The sequence below is a fragment of the Leucopleurus acutus genome, assembly GCF_964270905.1.
Source record: "Leucopleurus acutus genome assembly, chromosome: 1".
Classification (NCBI taxonomy): domain Eukaryota; kingdom Metazoa; phylum Chordata; class Mammalia; order Artiodactyla; family Delphinidae; genus Leucopleurus; species Leucopleurus acutus.
Window position 1 is genome coordinate 134,899,191 of NC_139142.1, and position 21,587 is coordinate 134,920,777.

Genomic DNA, 21,587 nt, shown 5'->3' on the forward strand with positions numbered 1-21,587 from the left:
ACCTGTGCTCTTAGCCTCAACAGGTTAAACATTTAGCCCAGCCTTGCTGTTGCTACTATAATTATTGTTATTTTCACATTCTCCTAGGCGATGAAAAGTTTTGATGATCCTATCTTTAAGGCATTTATTACTTTGGGGCAAAAACATTGCGGCAAAAAATTCTAATGTTCTAACACAGGAATCAGCAAAGATTTTCTGTAAAGGATCAGACCATAAATATTTTTTTGCCTTGTGGGCAAGACAATCCCTGCCACACTGCTCAACTCTGCTGTTGTAATGAGAAAGCAGTCACAGATACCCAGAAACAAATGGGCGTGGCTGTGTTCCAATAAAACTTTATTTACAAGAGCAGGCAATGGAACAGACTTGGCTCACGGGCTGCGGCTTCCTGTTTTAGGGAATTGTTTTAATTAGGAAGAGTACCTAGACCCCTCTCTTTTCTCAAGCCCAGGGGAAATGACACCAGTGGTGTTGGGGAGGACAATCAGGGAAAGAGCAGAGTACAAGTCATTCATCTGGGCTCTGGGGCAGGGGACCACATATCAGAGGGTCAACCCCAAGGCTTCCCCCACAGGTGGGCAGGGCTTGGGAAGCCCAGCTTTGGCAAAAGAACTCGGAGACATTGGGTTTAGAAACGAGCATGGGAGCTGTGGGAACTGTGTCTGGCTTGGCTGTCCCTTCAATCAGAGCTTGCAGTGAGAAGTTGGAGAGCTGGGCTCCAGAAACTTCCAAGGCACACCTGCCCTGGATGTTACCTGCTACACTGCAACTCATCCGTGAGCAAACCTCAGCTGCCCACACCCGCCCTGGCTGGCCAGTGGGCATCTGATGTGACAACGTGGTCCACTTGGGCGGGAAAAGAACAACACGAAGTGCTAGGGGATTACCACCGAGCGAGCAAAAATGGTGTCAACGTTGTTTCAGAGGCTTATAACCTTGTATCTAACAAGAGGGTGGCTCTGGAGGTTGGGTGTCTTTGTAGAACACCATTTATGAAGTTGCTGCAGAGCTAACTAGATCATTCTGGGCTAAGATGAACATCATCTTACACAGGCACGCTCTTTCAAATCAATCTGCCTCTCTCCCCCAGCAGCTGGGAGGCCTTGACAACTCCGCCTCTCGGTTCCCGCATCCTATAGAGTGAGAATAATTTGCAAGGCTGTCAGGAGGATTAAAGGAGACCCATGTCTGTGAGCGCCCGGCCCAGAACCCACCACATAGTAGGAGCTTAACAATGTTCCATCCACTTCTCTGGATTTTTATGTAGTCAAGCAGCTGTAGAAACCAAGGGCTTTGGGAAGATTTTAAAAAGAAAAACGTAACACTGGGAGAAAACCATGCAAGAGCTTGATCCTCTCCCCTCCCCACTCCAAGAACTAGGAAAAGACAGCTGTCACTCATTTCAGCTGTGGTATCTCTTTGGTATAAAGTAGCCATGGTGTGTCACCTTGCTTGTTCTATTCTGTGCCAAGCATTGCATGGGCATAGAGAAGGGGAGATAAAAATGCCACCCAAGGTCCACCTTATGGAATTGCCCCTCCCTCATCACGGTCCCCTCCTGCCCTGTACACAGGCATAAGGAAGCACCTACAACACTGTCACACGCTGATTCACCTGCCTGTCTACTAGACCCTATGTTCCTTAAGGACAAGGGCTGCCTCTTTCTGCCTTGTCTCCCCAGGGTTTAGCCTAGGGCCTCCGCTCTGGGAGTTCCCACAGTGAGATACAGTGCTGGCCTTTGAAGCCATCAGCCAATCAACTTCCAAACTGCACGGCAAGTCACTGTGTTTCTTGGTGGTCCTCTTGGACTCTGTGGCTGTAACTGATGTTGGGAGACATTTAGAGCTCAGAGCAAACGCAGAGAGGTCTGTCCTGCTAATCTTTATTTGCTGAGCAAATGTTATCGACTCATGAAAGAGAGTTGCTCATTTCAACAGCAGACCTGCCTGTGTGGGTTATGCTCTCCCCAGAGAAGCCTCGAAGCTGCATCGGATACCTGTCATCTCCCGTGATCCGGACCATCCAGGGCTCCTGCTTCCCAGTCATGGCTGTGACCCAGAGATGGGAGACATGCAATGCAGTGATTTCCTTTGGCGGCAGCAAGAGCAGGGAAAAAACAATCCATGCCACGCATCCTGCTGCCAATTATTTAAAGAAAGCTTGGCTCCAACTGAGTTCCTCCCTGCCGGTAATTCTTCGGCTGATGAGGCAATACGTGTCATCTGCATTCCTTACACTCCAAGAATTAACTCGGCTCACTTGGGTTATTAGTAGGACACATGCGCCCACCCAGAACCAGCACCCAAGGGAATCAACGAGCACAGTCAGGGCCCAGCACCATTCGCAGAGCCTGAGTCCTGCCAGATGACTCCCTGCACCCGCTCTGGCCTCCGGGTGCCCTCCTCTGCTCATCCCAGCTGGAAGGGACCTGTGCCTTCTCTGAGCTTTCAGCCTAACGTCGTGGTCCCAAGCACCCAGCCTTGGAGTTCCTGCGCTGGTTGTACCATCACAACTACTAGACTGAAGGCACCTGTGTGGGCGGGAACTTGCAATCCATTTATAAATCCTCAACAGAGCCTGGCTTAGCAATTGTCCTCCATGCATAAAGGAAATTCTGCTCTTCTGAGTCAAAAAGAGGCCATGAGTCAAGGTTGACCCACACCAGAACCCTCCAGTCTCTGATTTTTCTTATTCAGGACTTGGCTCAAACGTCCCCTCCTCAGGGAGGCCTCCCAGCCCACCCCACCTCCCTCACTCTAACTCACTGCTGTTTTATTTTCCTCATACCAACATCTGGAATTACTGTATTTATTTCTGAGCTTGTTCACCATCTCCCTCTCTAGAAGGTAAGCTCTATGAAGGCACATACTGTCTCGTTTACCGCTGTCTCTACAGCACCGAGAACAGGCACACAGTAGCAGGCATCCAACACAAATGTGTTATATCAGTGAACTGTACTAAGTGAGTGAATGAGTGAGGGGTGAATGTGATCAACGCCCGTTAAGTCCCCTTTCCCTGAGCCAGCCCCCTGCTGGCTCTTGGGAGAATTGTTGGACGGTGTTCACCTCTGAGCTACTCCCTGGGCAGCCTTTTCAAGCCAACGCAGGGCTTAGACAACTTGTCCTTAGACCCTGGGGCAAGCTGTAGAGCCAGGGCCCGGGAAGGTCTCCCTCTTGCCCCAGCAGTAGGATTAGGACCTAATCTTCCTGACCTGCCGTCGCCCCACCAACTCCAGCCCCTCTGTCTCTCCCCTGTCCTATCAGCCCTTGGATTTAAGGTGGCGACTTTTCCAAGGGAACAGCAGAACTTTAATAAGAAATCGGCCAGGGCTGATGGATGACACAAAGTTGGCACCAGCCTCAAGGTTGGAGGGAGTTATCTTAAACTATTCAGAGTTACTAGGAGGGGAGCAAGTCTGAGGAAGATTTAGGGGCTTGCCTCCTGGCAAGACATGTGGACACGTCTCCAAGCCATCAAAGACAGACACTTCCTGTGCAGTCCACCGGAGATGGTAGTGAGGCCTCTGGCGTGAGAAATTTATTGAGAGCTGGTCAAATAAATTTGAAGTCTGGGATCTCAGCAGAGCTTTATCCCCCTCTTCCCTGCTAGGGCCCTCGTCGGAGGATGGGCAATGCAGTGGGCTGGGCCTGAGCAGCAGCGCCTTTCTGTAGCAGGCAAGCTGTCTCCAGTTTCCTGCAGCCTCCAGGACCCTGGCCCTCCTCAGCCCCCGTGATGAATTAGACCCACCTCTCCACTCCATGTGTCTACTTCCTGCTGGGCGCTGCCATGAGGGATGCATTTTGCCATGTGAACTGCAGCACACCTGTTCAGAGGCCTGAGCTGCCCTGTCACCTCTTCTTTCTCATGCAGACCCACAGCTTTTTGGAATTCCAGGTTCCTTTCCTTTCCTGAATGTCTCGCCACTCAATCCCTGTCTATCCTTCCAGGTCTATCTCAGTCTTCACCTCCTCCAGGGAGACCTCCCTGATTCCCCAGGAAGACACAGGCTTTAACCTTTGGGCCCCATTTTGTGGCATGTGTGTTAACCTCGTCTTTATGGCCGAGATGGGAGGGCAGCCTATGCCCTTGCCGACCCCCACATTTTCGCTTGTAATATCCACCCCACCTTCCTGCCTATTCCACACCTCACACCTGGCAATGTCAGACCTACAAGGAGGTGTTCCATAAACATTTAGTGAACCAAAGGGAATGAAATGAGCAAGTAAGTTTAACAGGAACTAACACATTTTTTTCTTCATATGAACTTGGGAGCTGGACAGGTGGAGAAGCCTTTTGTTTTGCATGTGGAATATTTCAAGCATATTTTAAAATGTAGAGAAAATTAAAACAGTATATTCATCAGCCAAATCTTAATTTCACCCATTTTGGCTGCAGATATTTTTATTTCAGAATAAAACACTACACAGCTGAGACGCCTCACGCATCACTCCCTATATCCCTTTCGCCTCCCTCCCTGGGCGTAGCCTGACTTCGGTATTTATCACGGACATGTCTGTTTTAATGCTTTTACTACATCTGAAAGTACCCATCAATATCATATTCATTATTTTGCATGTTTTAAAACTTTATATAAATTATATCATATGGTATGTATGTAGCCCTCTGCAACGTGCCTTTTTCACTCACTATTATATATTTGAGAGTCACCTGACTGGACATGTATAGCACTAGTTTGTTCCTTTTAACTGCTGTGGAGATCCCATTGTATAAATACATTAGAGTTTATTCATTTCCCTCTTGAGGGACCTCTAGGTTACTTGCAGTGTTTCATCATTACAAACAATGATGTACGGATGCACATGTTGGAGAGGTTCTCTGGAGTAGAGTTTTTCAAATCGTAGGTTGTAACCCAGAAGAAAGTCATGAAATCAATACAAAGGGTCACAGCTACCATTTTAACAAGTGAAATAGAAGAGATTTAAAAATATCAGTGTGTGCGTGTGTATGTGCTGGGACACAATAGGTTGCGGTAGAAAACAATGCTTGAGAAACGTGGTATGATGGGGCGGGCTTTAGCTTTATTTAAAATTACCAAATTGTTCCCTGAAATGTACTGCCAGTTCACACAGTCACCAGCGGCACATGTGTCCACGTTTGCGTGTATCCCTACTAACACTTGGTATTATCAAAAATTGATTTTCCCCAACGTGTTGGGTGTGACAAGGCAGCATCTTTTAATTTGCATTTCCTTGATTACCAGTGAGGTGAACACCTTTTCATATATTTATTGCCCATCAGAATATCCTTCTCCTGTGAAGTGCACGTTTATGTTATTGCCAGTGTTTGAATGGTTGTTCTTACTGATTTGTAGGATTAAAAAAAAAAATTCTGGATACTAATCCTTTATGGATTACATGTGCTGTGAATGTCTTCTCCCAGGCTATACCTTGCCTTTTCACTTTGTTTTGCCAGCACTGATATCCTGATTCACAAAGAGGCAACAGGGAACCCATATCAGAGAGGGCAACTCTAGGGCAGGGTGAAAGCTTGGGTCTTTCTGCATCTCCAGAGCCCTGAATAAAGCAGGCCCCTAATAAATGATTGATGACCGTAATATAACTCACTAGATAATTCTATCAGATTGATCTAGCACAGTGCTGGGCTTACAACAAAGGCTCTATGGAGACTTAGTGAATTGAGTCATGGTTTTGCTAATACTATAAGAAAAGTCTCACTGTCCAGGCAGAGAAATCAGAAAGAGGGCATCTTCACCGCAAAAAGAGCATTGGCTTTATGGAAGCATTTCCCGTGGATGCCTATAAAGTATGAGATGATTTAACTCAGAATTCAATTTATGCCCAGTGTTCCAGGAAGCAAACTTGGGTCTCCATCAGGTGACCCCAAGCATCTTGACTCCTGTCACCCCTGTGAGCTCACAATGGCACAGTGATTCTTCATATTTTACAGACGGAACCATAAAAAGTAAATGTCTTACCCAGGCCAGTGAATGCAGGGGCCAGGGCAGAGCTGGATCCCACATCCCCTGACCTCCACCTGATAAAAGGTTGGGACCCAGAGCATGGGCATTTTGAAGCCAGAAGATCCTTAAACTCTCAAACGTAGGGGAATAATCTGGACCATCTTGGGAAAGAACTTATTACCTAACTCAAGCCGGTTGTAACTCCAAATATCTATCTATCTATCTATCTATCTATCTATCTATCTATCTATCTATCTATCTCACTGAGATACATGAGAAGAGATGAAGGACAAAAATAATATTCAGAAGGACCTCTGAAGAGAAACAGGAATGACAGCTTGCATCACTCAAAGGTTCACTTGCCTGGGCTGGGAGCTCCTTGGGGCAGGGGCAAGGTCTTACTCATCTCCACACACCCAGGACCTAGAACTGTGTCGAGCACATGGAAGGGGCTCAAGAATTATCTGCTGAATGAATGGGTAGATGCATAGATGGATGAATGAATAAATGGATGCATGCGTAGATGGGCAGATGGATGGAGGAATGGATGAAGGGATGAATAGGTGGACAGATGGAATGATGGATAGACAGATGGACAAACTGATGCATGGTTGGAGAGAGGCATGAATAGATGGATGGAAAGGTGGATACTCCTCAACTGAAAGAAGCCCTAGGGGAGAGTCTGGTCTTAATAAAACCCCTCAAGTAGGCAGCCGAACCTACAAATCCTATCTTGGTGCTAAGAGCTGTTCACAAGGAAAAACGAGTGGCATTAACTGCAAGAAACAATTGCTTCTAATTGGGCTGAATTATTCTGGCCATATAGTAGACATATTTTTATAACTTTATTAATTATTCAGTTTGAGGCCTATTACCCAGGCTGCCAGAACGGACTTTCCTTATTAGAGGGTGACAGATTCCCCAGTTCTGCCACAGCCTTTGCTGCTGCAGCACTTTTGGGAAGTTGCCGCCTGCCTTGGGGCCCCACTGAGGCCTGGAGGATGGGAGGGCAAGGCTGCCCCTGAGAAGCAGGCTGGGAGTGAGAGGTCCTGGGAGCCAGTAAGGCTGTTCTAGGTGCTTCTGCTGGACATCCCACTGGCTATCACATCTGCCTCCCCTGCTCTGGCCAGGAAGGCAGAGGGTATCAATATATCCAACCTGGCCTCTGTGGGTCAGCGCCTGCCCAGATCCATTCACCAACTCTTAGTCACGGCGTTCTCTCCCCTGCCCCGTCCCCCCATCCAATCTGCTTCCATGCAATGCCTAGATAGCCTGCTTCAGTTGCCTCAAGGCAGGGACAGGGGAAGGAGAGCATGGCCCAGCTGGCCTGGAGAGACTAGCCAAGACTGGAGGGGCAGGTCAGAGCCTCCAGCATGCCCTCTGTTCCCTTACCAGACCTGGTCACAGGTTAGTTAAGAAAGAGTTTCAAAGTTGCTCCATCACTCCACAATGAAGACTCAGTTGATGCAAAATGAGCCTTCAGGGGCTCCCCATGGCCCATGGACTCATGTCCAAGCTCATCGGGCTGCTGGTAAGGGCACCACACCACCTGGCCTGGCCTCCAGGTGCAGCCTGGCTCCCACTCTCCGCACTAGGCACCCTCTGCTTTAGCCACACGGACCTCCTCACTGTCCAGTACCCTTGCTTCTGAGGGTCTGTGCCTGCAATGCCCTCTCTTTCCATACTGGACTATTGAAACTTCAAATCTCATCCTTCTTTGAGCTCTGGTTCCACGGCCTTCTTGGCATTTTCCCCACTTTTCCAGCTAGCTGTGATCTCTGCTTCCTCTGAAGGACCAATCCAACTCCTGGTCTCCCACTGCAATCCTTGGGGGCAGGTACCTGGGCAGCACGGATAGGTGAGAAGATTTGGAAGATCAAGGGACATGGCTTTGAATTCTCCCAAACATCCAACCCAGAGCCCCACTCTTCCTTGGTCCAAGTACCTCCACTAGAGCATCATCTAAAAGAACGAAAACATGACAAAATGGGAGAGCAAATCCCCTGGATCCCACTCAGCACGGTGCTGAGTGCCCACCGGTAACTGCGGTGTGCAGGGCCCCGGCGTCACGGTGACAAGGAAGACCTGGACCCTGCCACAGAGAGGTCTCAGGGGCTGGGGGCTGGGAGGATAGCAAACACGCAATCAAACAATAAACGTCTAGGGTGGTGCGGACCACACTGGCCATACGTATGCAGTCAAGTACATATACTTCCTGTGGGAATCAGGAAGTGCTATAGCAGAGGCGGCATCTGAACTGGGCTTTGAAGGCAGAAGGGCAGTGGGTCAGTGGATAAAGGAAAGCTGAGAGAGGGGAAGGGGGAAGTGAGGTGGGGGGGATAAGGCTGAAAGCTTGTCAGGCATCAGACCCAGAGGGGCCCTGAGGCCTGGCCAAGGAGTTGGGCACTTCCTGGCAGGCAGAGGGGAGCAAGGAAGTGACATGGCCTGGGTCTGCATTTTAGCTGCCTCCCCACCTCCGAAGTGTGGGAGGGACTGGAGAGGGTAGGCAGAGAGTCCTGGAAAGAAGTGCTAACCAGAGTCGTGAGTGTGGTCTCCAGAGATTGCCTGGGTTTGAATCCTGGCTCTGCCACTTACTCGCTGTGTGCCTCTGGGCCAGGTACTTAACCTCCCTGAGCCTCAGTTTCCTCATCTGAAAGATGGAAATAGTAATAATAAATAATAATGCATAGGACGGTGTGTGTAGTAAGTGCCGGATAGAAGTTAGGAGAGAATCTAAGCAGGAGCACAGCCCAGACCTCTCTCCCGTTCAGCCTCAAAAGCCATCTCCTCCACAGCTCTGAATTCCGGTAGAAGTATGCCCGAGCGAAGAGAGCACACACTCAGGAGCAGCTGGGTGACCTCAGAGAATGGCTAACCCTCTCTGGACCTCGGCTTCCTCCATCACAAAACAGGGGTCATAATCCCCACTTCACGGGGTGGAGGATGAAATGAGGTCATCGCGTCCATCCCCAGCGTGGTGCCCGGCACACAGCAGTTCTGGGCTGACTGGGAGGAACTCGAAGTCCTTGGGGGCAGGGGTCTCAGAGAGCGGGACCTGCCATCAGCCGGCCCTCTGGCTCCAAAGAAGATGCACCCCCTCCCTGTCAGAGTTCCAGGCCGGTCCTCCAGGCTGGTGGGCGAGGCTGGGAGCAGTCTGTGCTTCCCTTCCCCCCAGGAACTGTGTTTCCCATGGAGACCCAGCCCACATGCCCAGCCTGGAAGCGCAGGCCGTGCGTGTACGCGTGCACGTGCGTGTGTATCACGGGGAGTGTTGCACAGCGTCCTTTTCATGCCCAAGCAGGGTCCGGAGGGGCGGCAGCGCTGCCTGCCAGGACCGCACGATGGTGCCAGCTTGGCTGCTGCCCTCTGTTCTGCTTTTGTCACATTCTAGGCAGGTTCTCCCACCCTCCTCCCTCTCCCAGTCCTTGAGACTCACTGCATGTCATTTATTTATTCATTTTGTTCTCAGGGAGCCAGATGGCCAGAGCTGGGTTGGGCAGAATGTACCTCCCTCCTCCCCTGCTACGACAGTGCCCCTGAACACGCAGCTCACACACGGACTCTAGGCTATCCAGTCTCTGCCTTTTTCAGGTACAATAAAGGCCACGTGTGCCAGGGCTTTGCCTGACCCCTGACCCTGCTCAGATGGGACTGGTCCCATTATCTCCCCTGGTCCGACAGGCAGATGGAGAAAGGGTGACGCCCTGAGAGGCTGCCCTCTCTCAAGCAGTGGGAGAAGCAGTGGCCCCATGCCCCCTTCTGCCCCATGACCTGCCTCCCTTGGACTTGGGAAGGGGGCTCTCAGCAGGTCTCCCCTCCTTTCCTGGTGGGCGTCACAAGAGAACGCCCCGGTCCAAGGGTGGAAGGAAGGTGGTCTGGGGTCTCCACCGCTGCCCCCTGCCCAGCCTCATCCTCACATTGGTCCGGGCCCCCGTGAGGGCAGGGCACCCCCGGCATCTGCTCCCTCTCATTTCCCATTTCTCCTGGGAGGCGCTTTTGGAAGAAACAAACTCTGGAAGGGGGGGAAACAAAACTCTTCACCGGCTTCCAGAGCATAGCCAAGGCTGGGACATCTCAACAAGAGGGAGGCAGGGGGTGGGGGGAGGCGACAGTCGAGGACAGAGAGATAGAGAGGCCAGCAGATCTACCTTGTTGCTGCCCTTCCCCTGCAGCCCCCAGCCCCCAGGACACGGGATGGGGCTGGGTTTACGTCTCTTAACCCTCTTCAAGGTCTCTTTCAGCCTCTATCACGGGCTGCTCACAACTGAGTTGGCGCTCACACTTCTCACCTTCCCCCCACCCCAGCACGGCCTGTGGAAAGAGTCTGACGGACCCAGCTCTGATGCTCACTAGCTGTGGCACCGTGGGCCATCACTTAACCTCTCTGTGCCTCAGTTTCTTCCTCTAAAATGGGTAGAGCACACATTTGGTTCCTTCCTTCTTCCCATGATGGCTTTCCTGAGCCAGCCAGGCCCCCCTCCCATCAAAGCCAGAGCCTTCTCTCTACCGACACCTTCTCCTCCCTCTTATCTGTACTGGTGGCTCTGGCTTCTGTTCGAAGGTCCCCAAGGATGGGGGCCATGCCCTCCTCATTCCTACTACCCCCCTTCAGCCCTGGACCCCCAGCAGCGTGGGTCTCTGCGCAGTGCTCAATAAAGGCACCTTAAATGGAACTCAAGGGACAGAGAACGCAGAGCCAGTGGAACTGCTAGCCCTGGCTACTGAATACTTTTTTGTTCAAAATTAGAATTCTGGGGTGAAGAGCAGCTCCTCTTCCGCACAGACCTGGAAAAAGCATTTGCTGCCGTGTCCACAGCCCCCTCGTGTCCCCGTCACGGTGACTGAGCCCCAGCGTGCGCGCTGACACAGAGCCCCCCATCCCGGTGAGGCACACCAGATGCCGGCAGGAGGCAGCCCAGGTGGTTCTGCGAGGGCCGCGGGCTGAGCAGAGCAGCACGCGAGGAACAGCAAGTGCGATTGCTTTGTGGCGATTCATCTGAAGTTGCTTTAACCCTGACAGCCGCCTTGGCGTAGTGAGCCAACCACGAGTGAGCTGCGGCCTCCGGGTTGGCAGGATGCCCCTCTGCGCCTCCTCCCAGATGAGGCAGCCAAGGCTCCCCAGGCGTCCCCAGCTGGGGGAGGCAAGGGTGTGAGTCACTGTCCCCACCCATGGCTGTCCCGCCCCACCCCTTTTTCAGGTCCTGGAAAGAAGAGAGAATCACGGGAGGGCTGTGCGTGGGAGGGAGTGGGGTGGTGGGGAGAGCAGACTCCCTCCCCCAGAGGTCACCGTCAGGAAGGTCACGAGGGCCCTTGATTAAGTGAGATGATGCTGGATTTTAGCTTTCCAGAAACATGGCATTGTGGGATTTTAGACCTGGAATATCCATGCTGACCTTCCCATTTTAGAGATGAGAAACCTGAGGCTCAGAGAGAGGGAAGGACTTAGCTAGGGTCACCCAGGCAGAGGTGGGACCCGAAGCTGGCTTCATCCCTTCAGAGGCAGCATGGAGCTGCGGGAAGAACACAAGTGCTGGGTTCTGATCCCAGAGCTGATGCTTGTTAGCTGAGTGAATAGCAGGAGTTACTCTACTTCCCTGAGCTTCGATTTCTTCATTTGAGAAAGGGAGGTAACACACGTGGCAGGGTGCTGGCAGAGTAAATGGATCATCTGTGTGAAGCCTCTGTACACGGTCGGAGCAGGAATCTGTATTCACCTTCCTCCTCAGACCGTGTGGCCCCCTCTTGCTCCTCTCTGACCCTCTCTCGTAAGCTCTCCTTACTTAGGCTCGGTCTCCGTGCTCTCTTGCTGGGAAGGGTCCCAAAGTCTTGGCAATGGCCCTTCCCAGCAGACCAGTGTGGCCAAGTCCACTGACTCCCCACCCAGCCTTGCCCATCTCCTTTTGGACCCCTTCATCTGCCCCAGGACAGAGGCAGGAGCCCTGGCCCACACCCTATACCTCTGCTTTGCCCCTACGTCCTTTGCCTCCAGACCGTCACGTCTCCATGTTTGTCGGTGAGAAGTGTGCCCAGGGATCCCTGAGAATGGGACCCTCCCCCTAATGTACTTTTAAGCCAGGCAGACGGCAGGGTCGACCCCTCTGGAAATCACTGACCTCAGTGCCCTGGCCTGACCTGGAGTCATGAGTCTGGCCTTTGAACCTGGGCAGAGGATTCAGGAGGGTCCGAATCTTTAGGTCACCTGCACCGAGGCTGTCGAATAACTTGACCCATTTGCTTTGGTGTAATGAGACCCATCTGCCTCTAAGACAACTCCAGTCTTTAACTCCCAGAGCAGCTGGCAGGAGACAAAAGGCATGGGAATCAGGACACCCAGGATCAAGTTACAGCTCTGCCACTACCTCTCTGGGTAACCTCAGGCAAGTAGTTTCCCTTCTCTAGGCCTCAGTTTGCCCATCTATAAAATGGAAGAAGTAGATCAGACAATTTCTGAGGTTCCTCCCAGCTCCTGCTTCAAGGGTTTCAAGTCAAATCATGAGCGCTCCATGACCAGAAATTAGGTCCTGGGATCCAGACTATACTTCCTAGCACTCCATTCCAGGACTATGTGGACATATGCTTTCATATATGTGAAGAGAGCCGCAGGAAAACAGGATGCCCAAGCCCCAGCAATATGGGGGTCATATGACTCCCAGGCTGGTAGGACAGCACTGAGCATTGTGGAAAGACGCAGAGACCCTGAGAGCCCCCAAGACAAGGTATTGTGGGCTGGATCAGAGCTCTTATGCCATTCCAGAGCCTAGGAGCACAGAGGTTGACTCTGGGGGTATTGCAGACAGCCCAGCACTCTGGAAGGAAGAGTCCCCAAGAATGCGGCAGGAAAAGGGCTTGAAACGCTGATCCCTCTATAAACCGTCTTGTAAACAGTCATCAGCCCTGAGATCTAAATCAGGTTACAGTCTTTCTGCCTTTCCCACTGCTTCTCAATATTCACACCTAAAATAACCTTGTCTCCAGGGATGCCTAGCAGCGTAGCCCCAAAAGGTCCACCAAAGGCTCATGTGATCACATTTTTTGTTTTTTTTTAAATAAATGCCAATTCTGCACTCAATTCTATAACAAGTCTGTATTTGTTTGTTTCTATAAATTTATTTATTTTTGGCTGTGTTGGGTCTTCGTTGCGGCGTGCGGGCTTTCTCTAGTTGCGGCGAGTGGGGTCTACACTTTGTTGTGGTGCACGGGCTTCTCATTGCGGTGGCTCTTCTTGCTGTGGAGCACAGGCTCTAGGTGCGCAGGCGCCAGTAGTCGTAGCACGCGGGCTCAGTAGTTGTGGCTCGCGGGTTCTAGAGTGCAGGCTCAGTAGTTGTGGCGCACGGGCTTAGCTGCTCCGCGGCATGTGGGATCTTCCCGGACCAGGGCTCGAACCCGTGTCCCCTGCATTGGCAGGCGGATTCTTAATCACTGCACCACCAGGGAAGCCCTCTGTATTTGTTTTAATCTAAGGAGCAAAGTTTAAATCACTTCTCAGGTAACTAATGTGCCATTACATGGTGCAAAATTTTAACTCTATAGCTTCAGGAATCATTAGCAAAAGTCTTTCCAACAAATGGGGCTGGGAAAACTTGATATCCACATGCAGAAAACTGAAGTTGGACTCCTACCTTATACCATATGCAAAAATTAACTCAAAATGGATCAAAAACCTAATTCCATGAGCTAAAACTATAGACAAAAACATAGGGGGAAAGCTTCATGACACTGGATTTGGCAATAATTTCTTCGATATGACACCAAAGGCACAGGCAACAAAAAACAGATAAATGGGACTTCATCAAAATTTAAAAGTTTTGTGCATCAAAGGACACTTAACAGGGGCTTCCCTGGTGGCGCAGTGGTTGAGAGTCTGCCTGCCGATTCAGGGGACATGGGTTCGAGCCCTGGTCTGGGAAGATCCCACATGCCGTGGAGTGACTGGGCCCGTGAGCCATGGCCGCTGAGCCTGCGCGTCCGGAGCCTGTGCTCCGCAACGGGAGAGGCCACAGCAGTGAGAGGCCCGCGTACCGCCAAAAAAAAAAAAAAAAAAATAGGACACTTAGAGTGAAAAGGCAACCCACTGTATGGGAGAAAATGTTTTCAAATCACATATCTGATAAGGGATTAACATCCAGAAAATATAAAGAACACCTACAATTCAGCAACAACAAGTCAGCCCAGTTGAAAAAAAATGGACAGATGACTCGAATGGACATTTCTCCAAAGGAGATACACAAATGGCCACTAAAGCACATGAAAGGGGACTCAACATCACTAATGATCAGGGAAACGCAAACCAAAACCACAATGAGGTGCCACTTCACACCCATTAGGATGACAATTATAAAAACTAAAAATAGAAATTAACAAGCGTTGACAAGGATGAAGAGAAGTTAGAACGCTGTGCCTTGCTGATGGGAATGTAAAATGATGCAGACTCTGTGGAAAACGGTATGGTGATTCCTCAAAAAGTTAAACATAGAATTACCACATGCTCCAGAAATCCACTTCTGGATATACATGCAAAAGAAGTGAAAGTGGGAGTTTGAAGAGATATTTGTACACCCATGTTCATAGCAGCATTATTCACAGTAGTCAAGGTAGAAGCAACCCAAGTGTCCGTTGATGGGTGAATGGGTAAACAAAATATAGTATAATATGTACATACAACAGAATATTATTCAGCTTCAGAAAGCAAGGAAGTTCTGACACATGCCACAATATGGATGCAACTTGAAGACATTATAAGTGAAATAAGCCAGTCTCAAAAGGACAGATGTTGTATGATCCCTCTTATATGTGGTACCTAGAGTAGTCAAATTTTTAGAGACAGAAACTACAATGGTGGTTGCGGGAGTGGGGAATGGGGAGTTAGCGTTTAATGGGTCTAGAGTTTCGGTTGGGGAAGATGAAAAAGCACTGGACATGGATCATAATGATGGTGGCCGCACAGCAATGTGAATGTCCTTACTGCCACAGAACTGTACACTTTAAATTTTCTGTTACGTATATTTTTTCTCTCTCTCTCTCTCTCTCTCTCTCTCTCTCTCTCACACACACACACACACACACACACACACACACACACCACAAATCTCTAGCAAACCTATATCGTGGTTTGAGAAGGACTGACCTAGACGGTCCCTGGCTAGTTTAGGAGTATAAGCATATTTCTGAGCTGGTACATGCTTTATTTTAATCTGCAAGGATAGCTGAAAGCCACGTCAGCCAGGGGTCTCACACATCATTCAACATAAGAACACATTTGACTGGGCAGAAGCTACTCTTGGTGGTGGCCCAACTTGGTTCCTGCTGCATTCATTACTCAGGCCTGCTCTGCAGCCCTGTCTCGTGCTGAGCATAAGGCCTGGAGGGCTGGGGTGTGGGTAGGGGGGACAGTTTCAACAAATAGTAAGAGGCTGTGGAGCGCACTTTTACTCTCCCGCACTCTGTTCGCATGGATAAAACCAGTTCAGTGGAATCTAAGAATGTGCGAGACTATGGAGAAATGGGAGGGATTCTCTGCATGTCTACCCCAGCCCTCGGGGGAGGCCTGAGACCAAAACCAAAATGCCATTCTACAGGCCAGAACCCAAACTGCAAATCACCATGGGAGGGAGGCAGAGGACCAGAGAAGCGGGACCCAAGAATACAGTAATTAAATAATACAATGAAAAGCTGAAATTTCCAAGTTGATTCTTGGGTATCATTTATAAAAGTTAACAGGGCATATTTAATTTAGGAATTGGCTCACGTCCTTCTCCTTAGAGCTGAAACCTCATAAATGAAATACACTGGACCACTGCCCAGTGTGGAAATAAAACTTATGAATAATGTTTCTATCTCAATCATTGTCAGTGCTTTACTATTCCTAATTCCTTTAAAAAGCTAGATATTCAGTGTAGCAAAACTTTTTTTTCTTTTCATCTCCACTTGTGAGATTAGTGCAGTTTAATAAGAGTCACTCTGTCGTCTTTATTCAGTATAAACTGACATTTCATCCTTTTACTCTTCATTATTATATAAGATGGAGGTTTATGACCAAGCATGCAGCCACTCCATTTCCCCATATTGGTCCATCTAATATCTTGGCATTATCCACGATAGCTGACGTGTCTACCCACCAGGCAAATCAGCATCACCTCACTTCCTTTATGGAGCAGAAAGAAATTCGTCCAGGCCTTCAAGAAATTAGGCTACGGGGTTATAAGTCTATAAAAGAATGAAAAGTTCCCCACCGCATCCTACTACTGGATTTGGCCCCTTCATGTCTATCAAAGTCATAAATCCCTTGGCAGCCACAAAGGGCAGGGCAGGGGCAGGCAGTAGGATGACGGATCTTTATAATCCTCCCCGCCACTTCCAGGAACTTATCCTAAGAAGAAACCGGGACACGTGGGCAAAGATCCATGCACGAGAAGAATCACTGCAGCATTTTTACACAGGACCACAATCCCTTTATTCACATGTCAACAACCCCAAAATCTCTAAAGAGTCCAAAGGAATTATTTTTTAATTTTCCAAAATTCATTTAGAGGCAAAATCTTTGTGGAACTGATGTGTGGTTAAATATCTTCTATATATCACTAGATGCGATCAGTTATATGTCACTTCAGAAATAGTAATTACTATGTTTCATCCCAAGGTGCTGACCAAACCCCACTGGAGGCATATGTCATATAGGATATCGTCACCATTATACCTTCCTGAACTCTGAAAACATCTAAATTTTGAAACCAACAGGCCACAAGGATCTTTGATCAAGGACGGTGGGCCTAATATAGTGAAAAGTCAGAAACAGCCTAAAAGTCCATCAGCAAGAGACTGGGTAAACACTTTCAGGAACCCATAGAAGGAAACGAGCATATGACATACAGTTGAATTAAAAAAACAAGTTACAGAATAGCACATACCTTTGATCGAAATAATAAAAGCTGTGTCCAGATCTAACTCTAAGAACAAACGTGCAGAGAAATAAGGAAAGGCAAGCACTCAAATGCCAGAATTGGTTATCGCTGGGTGTGTGGGTTTAACTTTTTGTCTATACTTCTGGTGCAGTTTGAACTTCCTTTTTAACATGAACAGGTACGCTTTTAGAGTCAGAAGAAAACACCAACAAGAATGATGCTTTTGACTCAACAAAAATCAAAGCTTCCCTGCCCTTGCAGGGGGGAAGGGCACATGTCACATGTCTAGACATGCAAATGACAGATCCCATTCAGAAATCTCCAGAGATACACATTGTGCTCATCAGGATACCCATCTCCATGGACACAGGCCCCACAGAGCACACACAGGCAGACAGGGGTCCAACGGCACAATAGCAAACAGGGTCAAATTGCTTGGAGTAAGCATAATCACAATTTGTGTCCCATGGCTGATTCATCTGTCTCCATGACAATATCCCAGGGCCACATCTTTCAATCAGATCCTTCCTCCCCCTGTGAGCAACTAGGTTTTCTCATCAAAGAGCTATTTCAACCTCAGGTTGTATTAACAGAGGTTGAGCATCCAGAAGGAAGCAGGGCATAATAATTATGTGTTCAGGCTTAGGACCTAGGTTTTCACTTGATCAACAGTCCCAGTTTCATCATTTACTAGCGGTGGGCCTTTGGGAAGTTCTTTAACCCCTCTGTGCTTCAACTTTCTCATCTGTAAAATGGGGCTAATTCCCACATCATAGGGCTGTTGTGAAGAGTAAATGAGAAGATGAATAAAGTGCTAGTGCACAGGAAAATTCAATAGAGAGTATTTAGCTCTATTGTAATTTTTCCATACAAGCCTGCATCTGTGGTCAGATCTAGGAATGATCGTTTAAAAGGAACAAAGGCCATAGCCATTGGAGAGAAACTAGATGGGGAAGGCAGTTCAGACCATGTCATGTGAGAAACAAAGGAGCTTGGAGAATAAAAATTGAGTTGGGGGGAAGTGACCATTGTCTTCTAATACCCGAAGGCCTGACCCACGGAAGGGGACTCTGGTTTCTTCTGTGCGGTCTCAATGGCTATTATCAACTGCTCTAAGATGACCTTCTTCCCACACACAGTCTGTGACCTTGTTCACTGAGCTCCTTGGGAGAAAGTTCAGACATGGCAAGGAGGGCCATAGAGATCCATGACCCAGCCCTGGCCTTAAGCTAGAGACAGATGATTTTGAGAATGAGAATCTATGAATCCCCTTCATTCAATGCTGCCATCTCTCGAAAGAGGGTTGGAACTTATCTTTTAGGACTTTCTGAGGGTTTAGTAGTACATGCCCCTGAGTAGAGGCAGAGCTCGTGATTCTTCAACCCATGAGGGTGGATTTATGGAAGAAACACTGTGGGTTGCTCGGCACCAAGTCTGATGACTGAATTGGGAGTGGAAATTGGGCAGCCCGGTTTTATACTGTAAAGTTACAAGGCTACGTGCTTGGTAAACACACTCCAGGGGCAAGATTTACTCTAAACTCTCTACTCCCATTGATCAAGGGCCGCCTCCCTTCCACTTCTTTCACTAGACCGGAAGGGAACCCTGAGAGACAGACTCTGTCTGAAAAACCCTCCAGGCCCCCCAATCATCACAGTCTAGAAACAGTGAGCACCAAACACACTTGCACTGGTTGGTGGTTTATATGTACTCAGGACTCCTGGGACTCAGGCTGTATTTCAACCTCCAACAGACTGAGCTTGACATGATAATCTGGCAACAGCAAGCAGACCTGTCCCAGCAACGTTCACAGAATCCAAGTTAGATAGTTCCCCATCAAAGATTCATTGTAGGCAAAGTTACACAAAACGAAACACAGACAAGGCGGGGAAAAGCTCTCAAACATCTCGGCCAGCATGTCTCCTGGAGTTCACAGAAGGACTGCTTGAACACATTCCTTTAACTCACGTGTTCCTCAGCTGTACTTTTCATTGTCTGGAGGAGTCCCTGCCCTGTTGCTCAGCGCGACTTACCTCCAAGCTGGGAAACAGGTGGAAGGAGGAGGCTACCACAGTCACTGGAGGTTCCAACACATCGGAGAGAGTCTCTGGAGCACCCCAAACAGATCCTGGTCTCCCCAAGCCAGGTAACCACCCAGGCCCAAACAAAACCACATGCAATAGCTTGCTCTGGCTGGTGTGTTCCCATGTACTGGGTAGACAAAGAGGGTCCAGTCAAGGCCTTTGGAAAAAAAGGACCATAACTAGACGTTTCCACTCCAGCAGAGACTGGAAAAGGGCAAGATCACCACACTGGGCCAATGTGGACCCACCATTCCTTCTCCACGTTGTTACGACCATTGCAGTCACTATGGGACAGGGAACAGGGAGGTGGCTCCCAAAGATGGGTCAATGATGGGGGTTAGACCCCTACTGGATCAGCTCAGCTGTGTCACCTACTCAAGTCACACACAAAAAGATACTATCCCAGCTCAAAGCAGGAAGAAAATTGGGCTTTAACATCAATCAAGATCTCCTTGGAAATCTAATAAGACCATGACGTTAACCAACCATTGACTGCAAAACGTGCCACTGGAAAGAGGCTCATCTGTGAGTTTTTAAGGGAAATGAGCCAAAGGAGAAGGATTTGGGCTCCTGGCAGAGAATTCCCCGAGGAGCTGCGGGTGTACCCTGCCCACTCGGCGGCCAGCCCCACAGGAGAGATGATGCCCATGCTGCTATGAGTCACTCTGTCCGTCCCAAGAACATCTGCCTCACTCGTGCTCACCAGAGAGCCTTCCCCAGGGAATGTGAACAGTCTACCCAGAGAGACGTAAGAACACAGTGGTCAGCCCTACAAGCATCCCATTCTCCTACCTTTGGGGACACAGAGGCATCCCAGTACCCATCAGTCTCATAAATAAGTCCCCTGAGCCTCTGTGAGCACCCACTGAGCCTTTGCACCGGCAAAGCTGAAGACCAGGCCTTGACCACAGTGACCTCCTGGGTCTGCGCCCCTAGGTGGCATCTCAATTTCACTTCAAGCCTCAAAGACCTTATCCGGAGGTGTTTCATCAAAAGCCAGAGTCGTACAGATGACCCCACAATTCCCCATACACACGACATGCAATGCCCCTCCAGGCCGCCACAAACCACGACCCTCATGCCCCTAGAGCCCTCCACCCCGAGTACCATCCGGTAGGTACGCTTCCTCCCCGCTGCCCACACTCACTAGGTAGCCCAAGCCCAGGACAAAGAACTCAGCATCCACACGGCACGGCCCCTCCCCAGCCAGAGCCATGGCCCCGCTCAACTCCCAAAGACCCTAGACTCACCGCTGGAGCAGTCGGGCCCTCCCCAGCCGGGCTCACAGTGGCAGGTGTCCGGGGAAACGCAGCGGCCGTGCACACACTCCTCTGTACACAGGGCTGCAGGGGATCAGAAGAGGGGGAGGAAGAACAGGAACAGAGAGTGAAAACCAACCATCTGGTCAAGGAGCACAATCCACTTTGTAAAGACTCCCTGGGGCCCAGGGATGCTCAGAACGCATCACTGGTTTTGGGGAAAATCAAGCTGCTCCTGACCCGAGTCATTCATTCATTCATTCATTCATTTGCGGTACGTGGGCCTCTCCCTGTTGTGGCCTCTCCCGTTGCGGGGCACAGGCTCCGGACGCGCAGGCTCAGCGGCCATGGCTCACAGGCCCAGCCGCTCCGCAGCATGTGGGATCTTCCCGGACCGGGGCACGAACCCGTGTCCCCTGCATCGGCAGGCGGACTCTCAACCACTGCGCCACCAGGGAAGCCCTGACCCGAGTTATTTAATTAACTCTGAAAAGGATTCAACAAGGGTGTGCTTCATCCCAGGCTTGTTTCCTGAAATGAAACCCAAGCCCGCGAAATGGCAGCCTTGGTGGCTTTTCAAGAGTACTTCCTCCAAGGCTGAACACCTGGAGACGTTCCACAAAGCCCATCCCTACATCCTCACTCCTGCTCTCTTTCCCCATCGGCTCAGAAAATGACCCGTCTTTTGGCTTCCCCAATTTCTTTCTGCAAAGGCCCCCAAATTTATCAGGTTGCCCAAAAAGAATCCATTCCTCTCACGTTTTCCCCACCTTTCTGCCCTCCTTCCCAAATGTCCCTATTTTGGGGCTCTCAAATGTCAGCAAATCTGCAAAGCACACAAATGCTGAGGAAAAAGCAACAGCTAATTATAAGAAAGTAATTAAGAGAGACAGCCACGACGACGATAATTGTAATTAGAAAGCGCCGGGCAATTTCTTATCACACAGTCAAATGCTACAGCCTCCTGAGTTGGGAGGTAACGGCAGCAAAGTTTCCATCAACTACCCCAGTGCTGAGAAGGCTTACTGGCAGCACTTTGAGGAAGGGAGATTATTTCTCTCTCCCTTTGACATCCACATTTTCTCAAGGTCATCCATTGCTCCTGAGAGATCTGTCCCACCGTCTAATCCATCAGTGAGGGATTACAGAAACCCCCTTTGCCACCCCTGCCAATTTTGTAAGCTTGGGAGATCAGCAGCTACCATCAACCCTGTCAATTGCTCAGAAGGGATCTAGATGAAGCGCTTTTTTTCTGACAAGCAACTAGAGACCTTCTCTCTGCCTGGAACTGGCCTGCGCTGGGGGGACAGGTGGCCCCCAATGGTGAGCTTGGAGGAGCTGCCACTGACTTCCGAGCACCCACCCTGCTTCCATGTTCACTGCTCGGCCGAATGCCCAGCGAGAG

At 49.7% G+C, this 21,587-nt stretch overlaps 1 protein-coding gene across 11 annotated transcripts in view; it reads right to left on the reverse strand.

Annotated features, from left to right (window-relative positions):
• MEGF11 (multiple EGF like domains 11) overlaps window positions 1-21,587 on the reverse strand; it is a gene marked incomplete at its 5' end in the record, with an annotated part of 235,928 nt that overhangs the window by 162,332 nt on the left and 52,009 nt on the right. For 10 of the 11 annotated variants that reach the window (XM_082844313.1, XM_082844321.1, XM_082844318.1 and 7 more), the window contains one exon: window positions 20,174-20,266. The exons of the other annotated variant lie outside the window; for it this stretch is intronic. In XM_082844313.1, coding sequence (XP_082700439.1) covers window positions 20,174-20,266 — 93 coding nt within the window. The remainder of the gene's footprint in view (window positions 1-20,173; window positions 20,267-21,587) is intronic. 11 annotated transcript variants of the gene reach the window in all.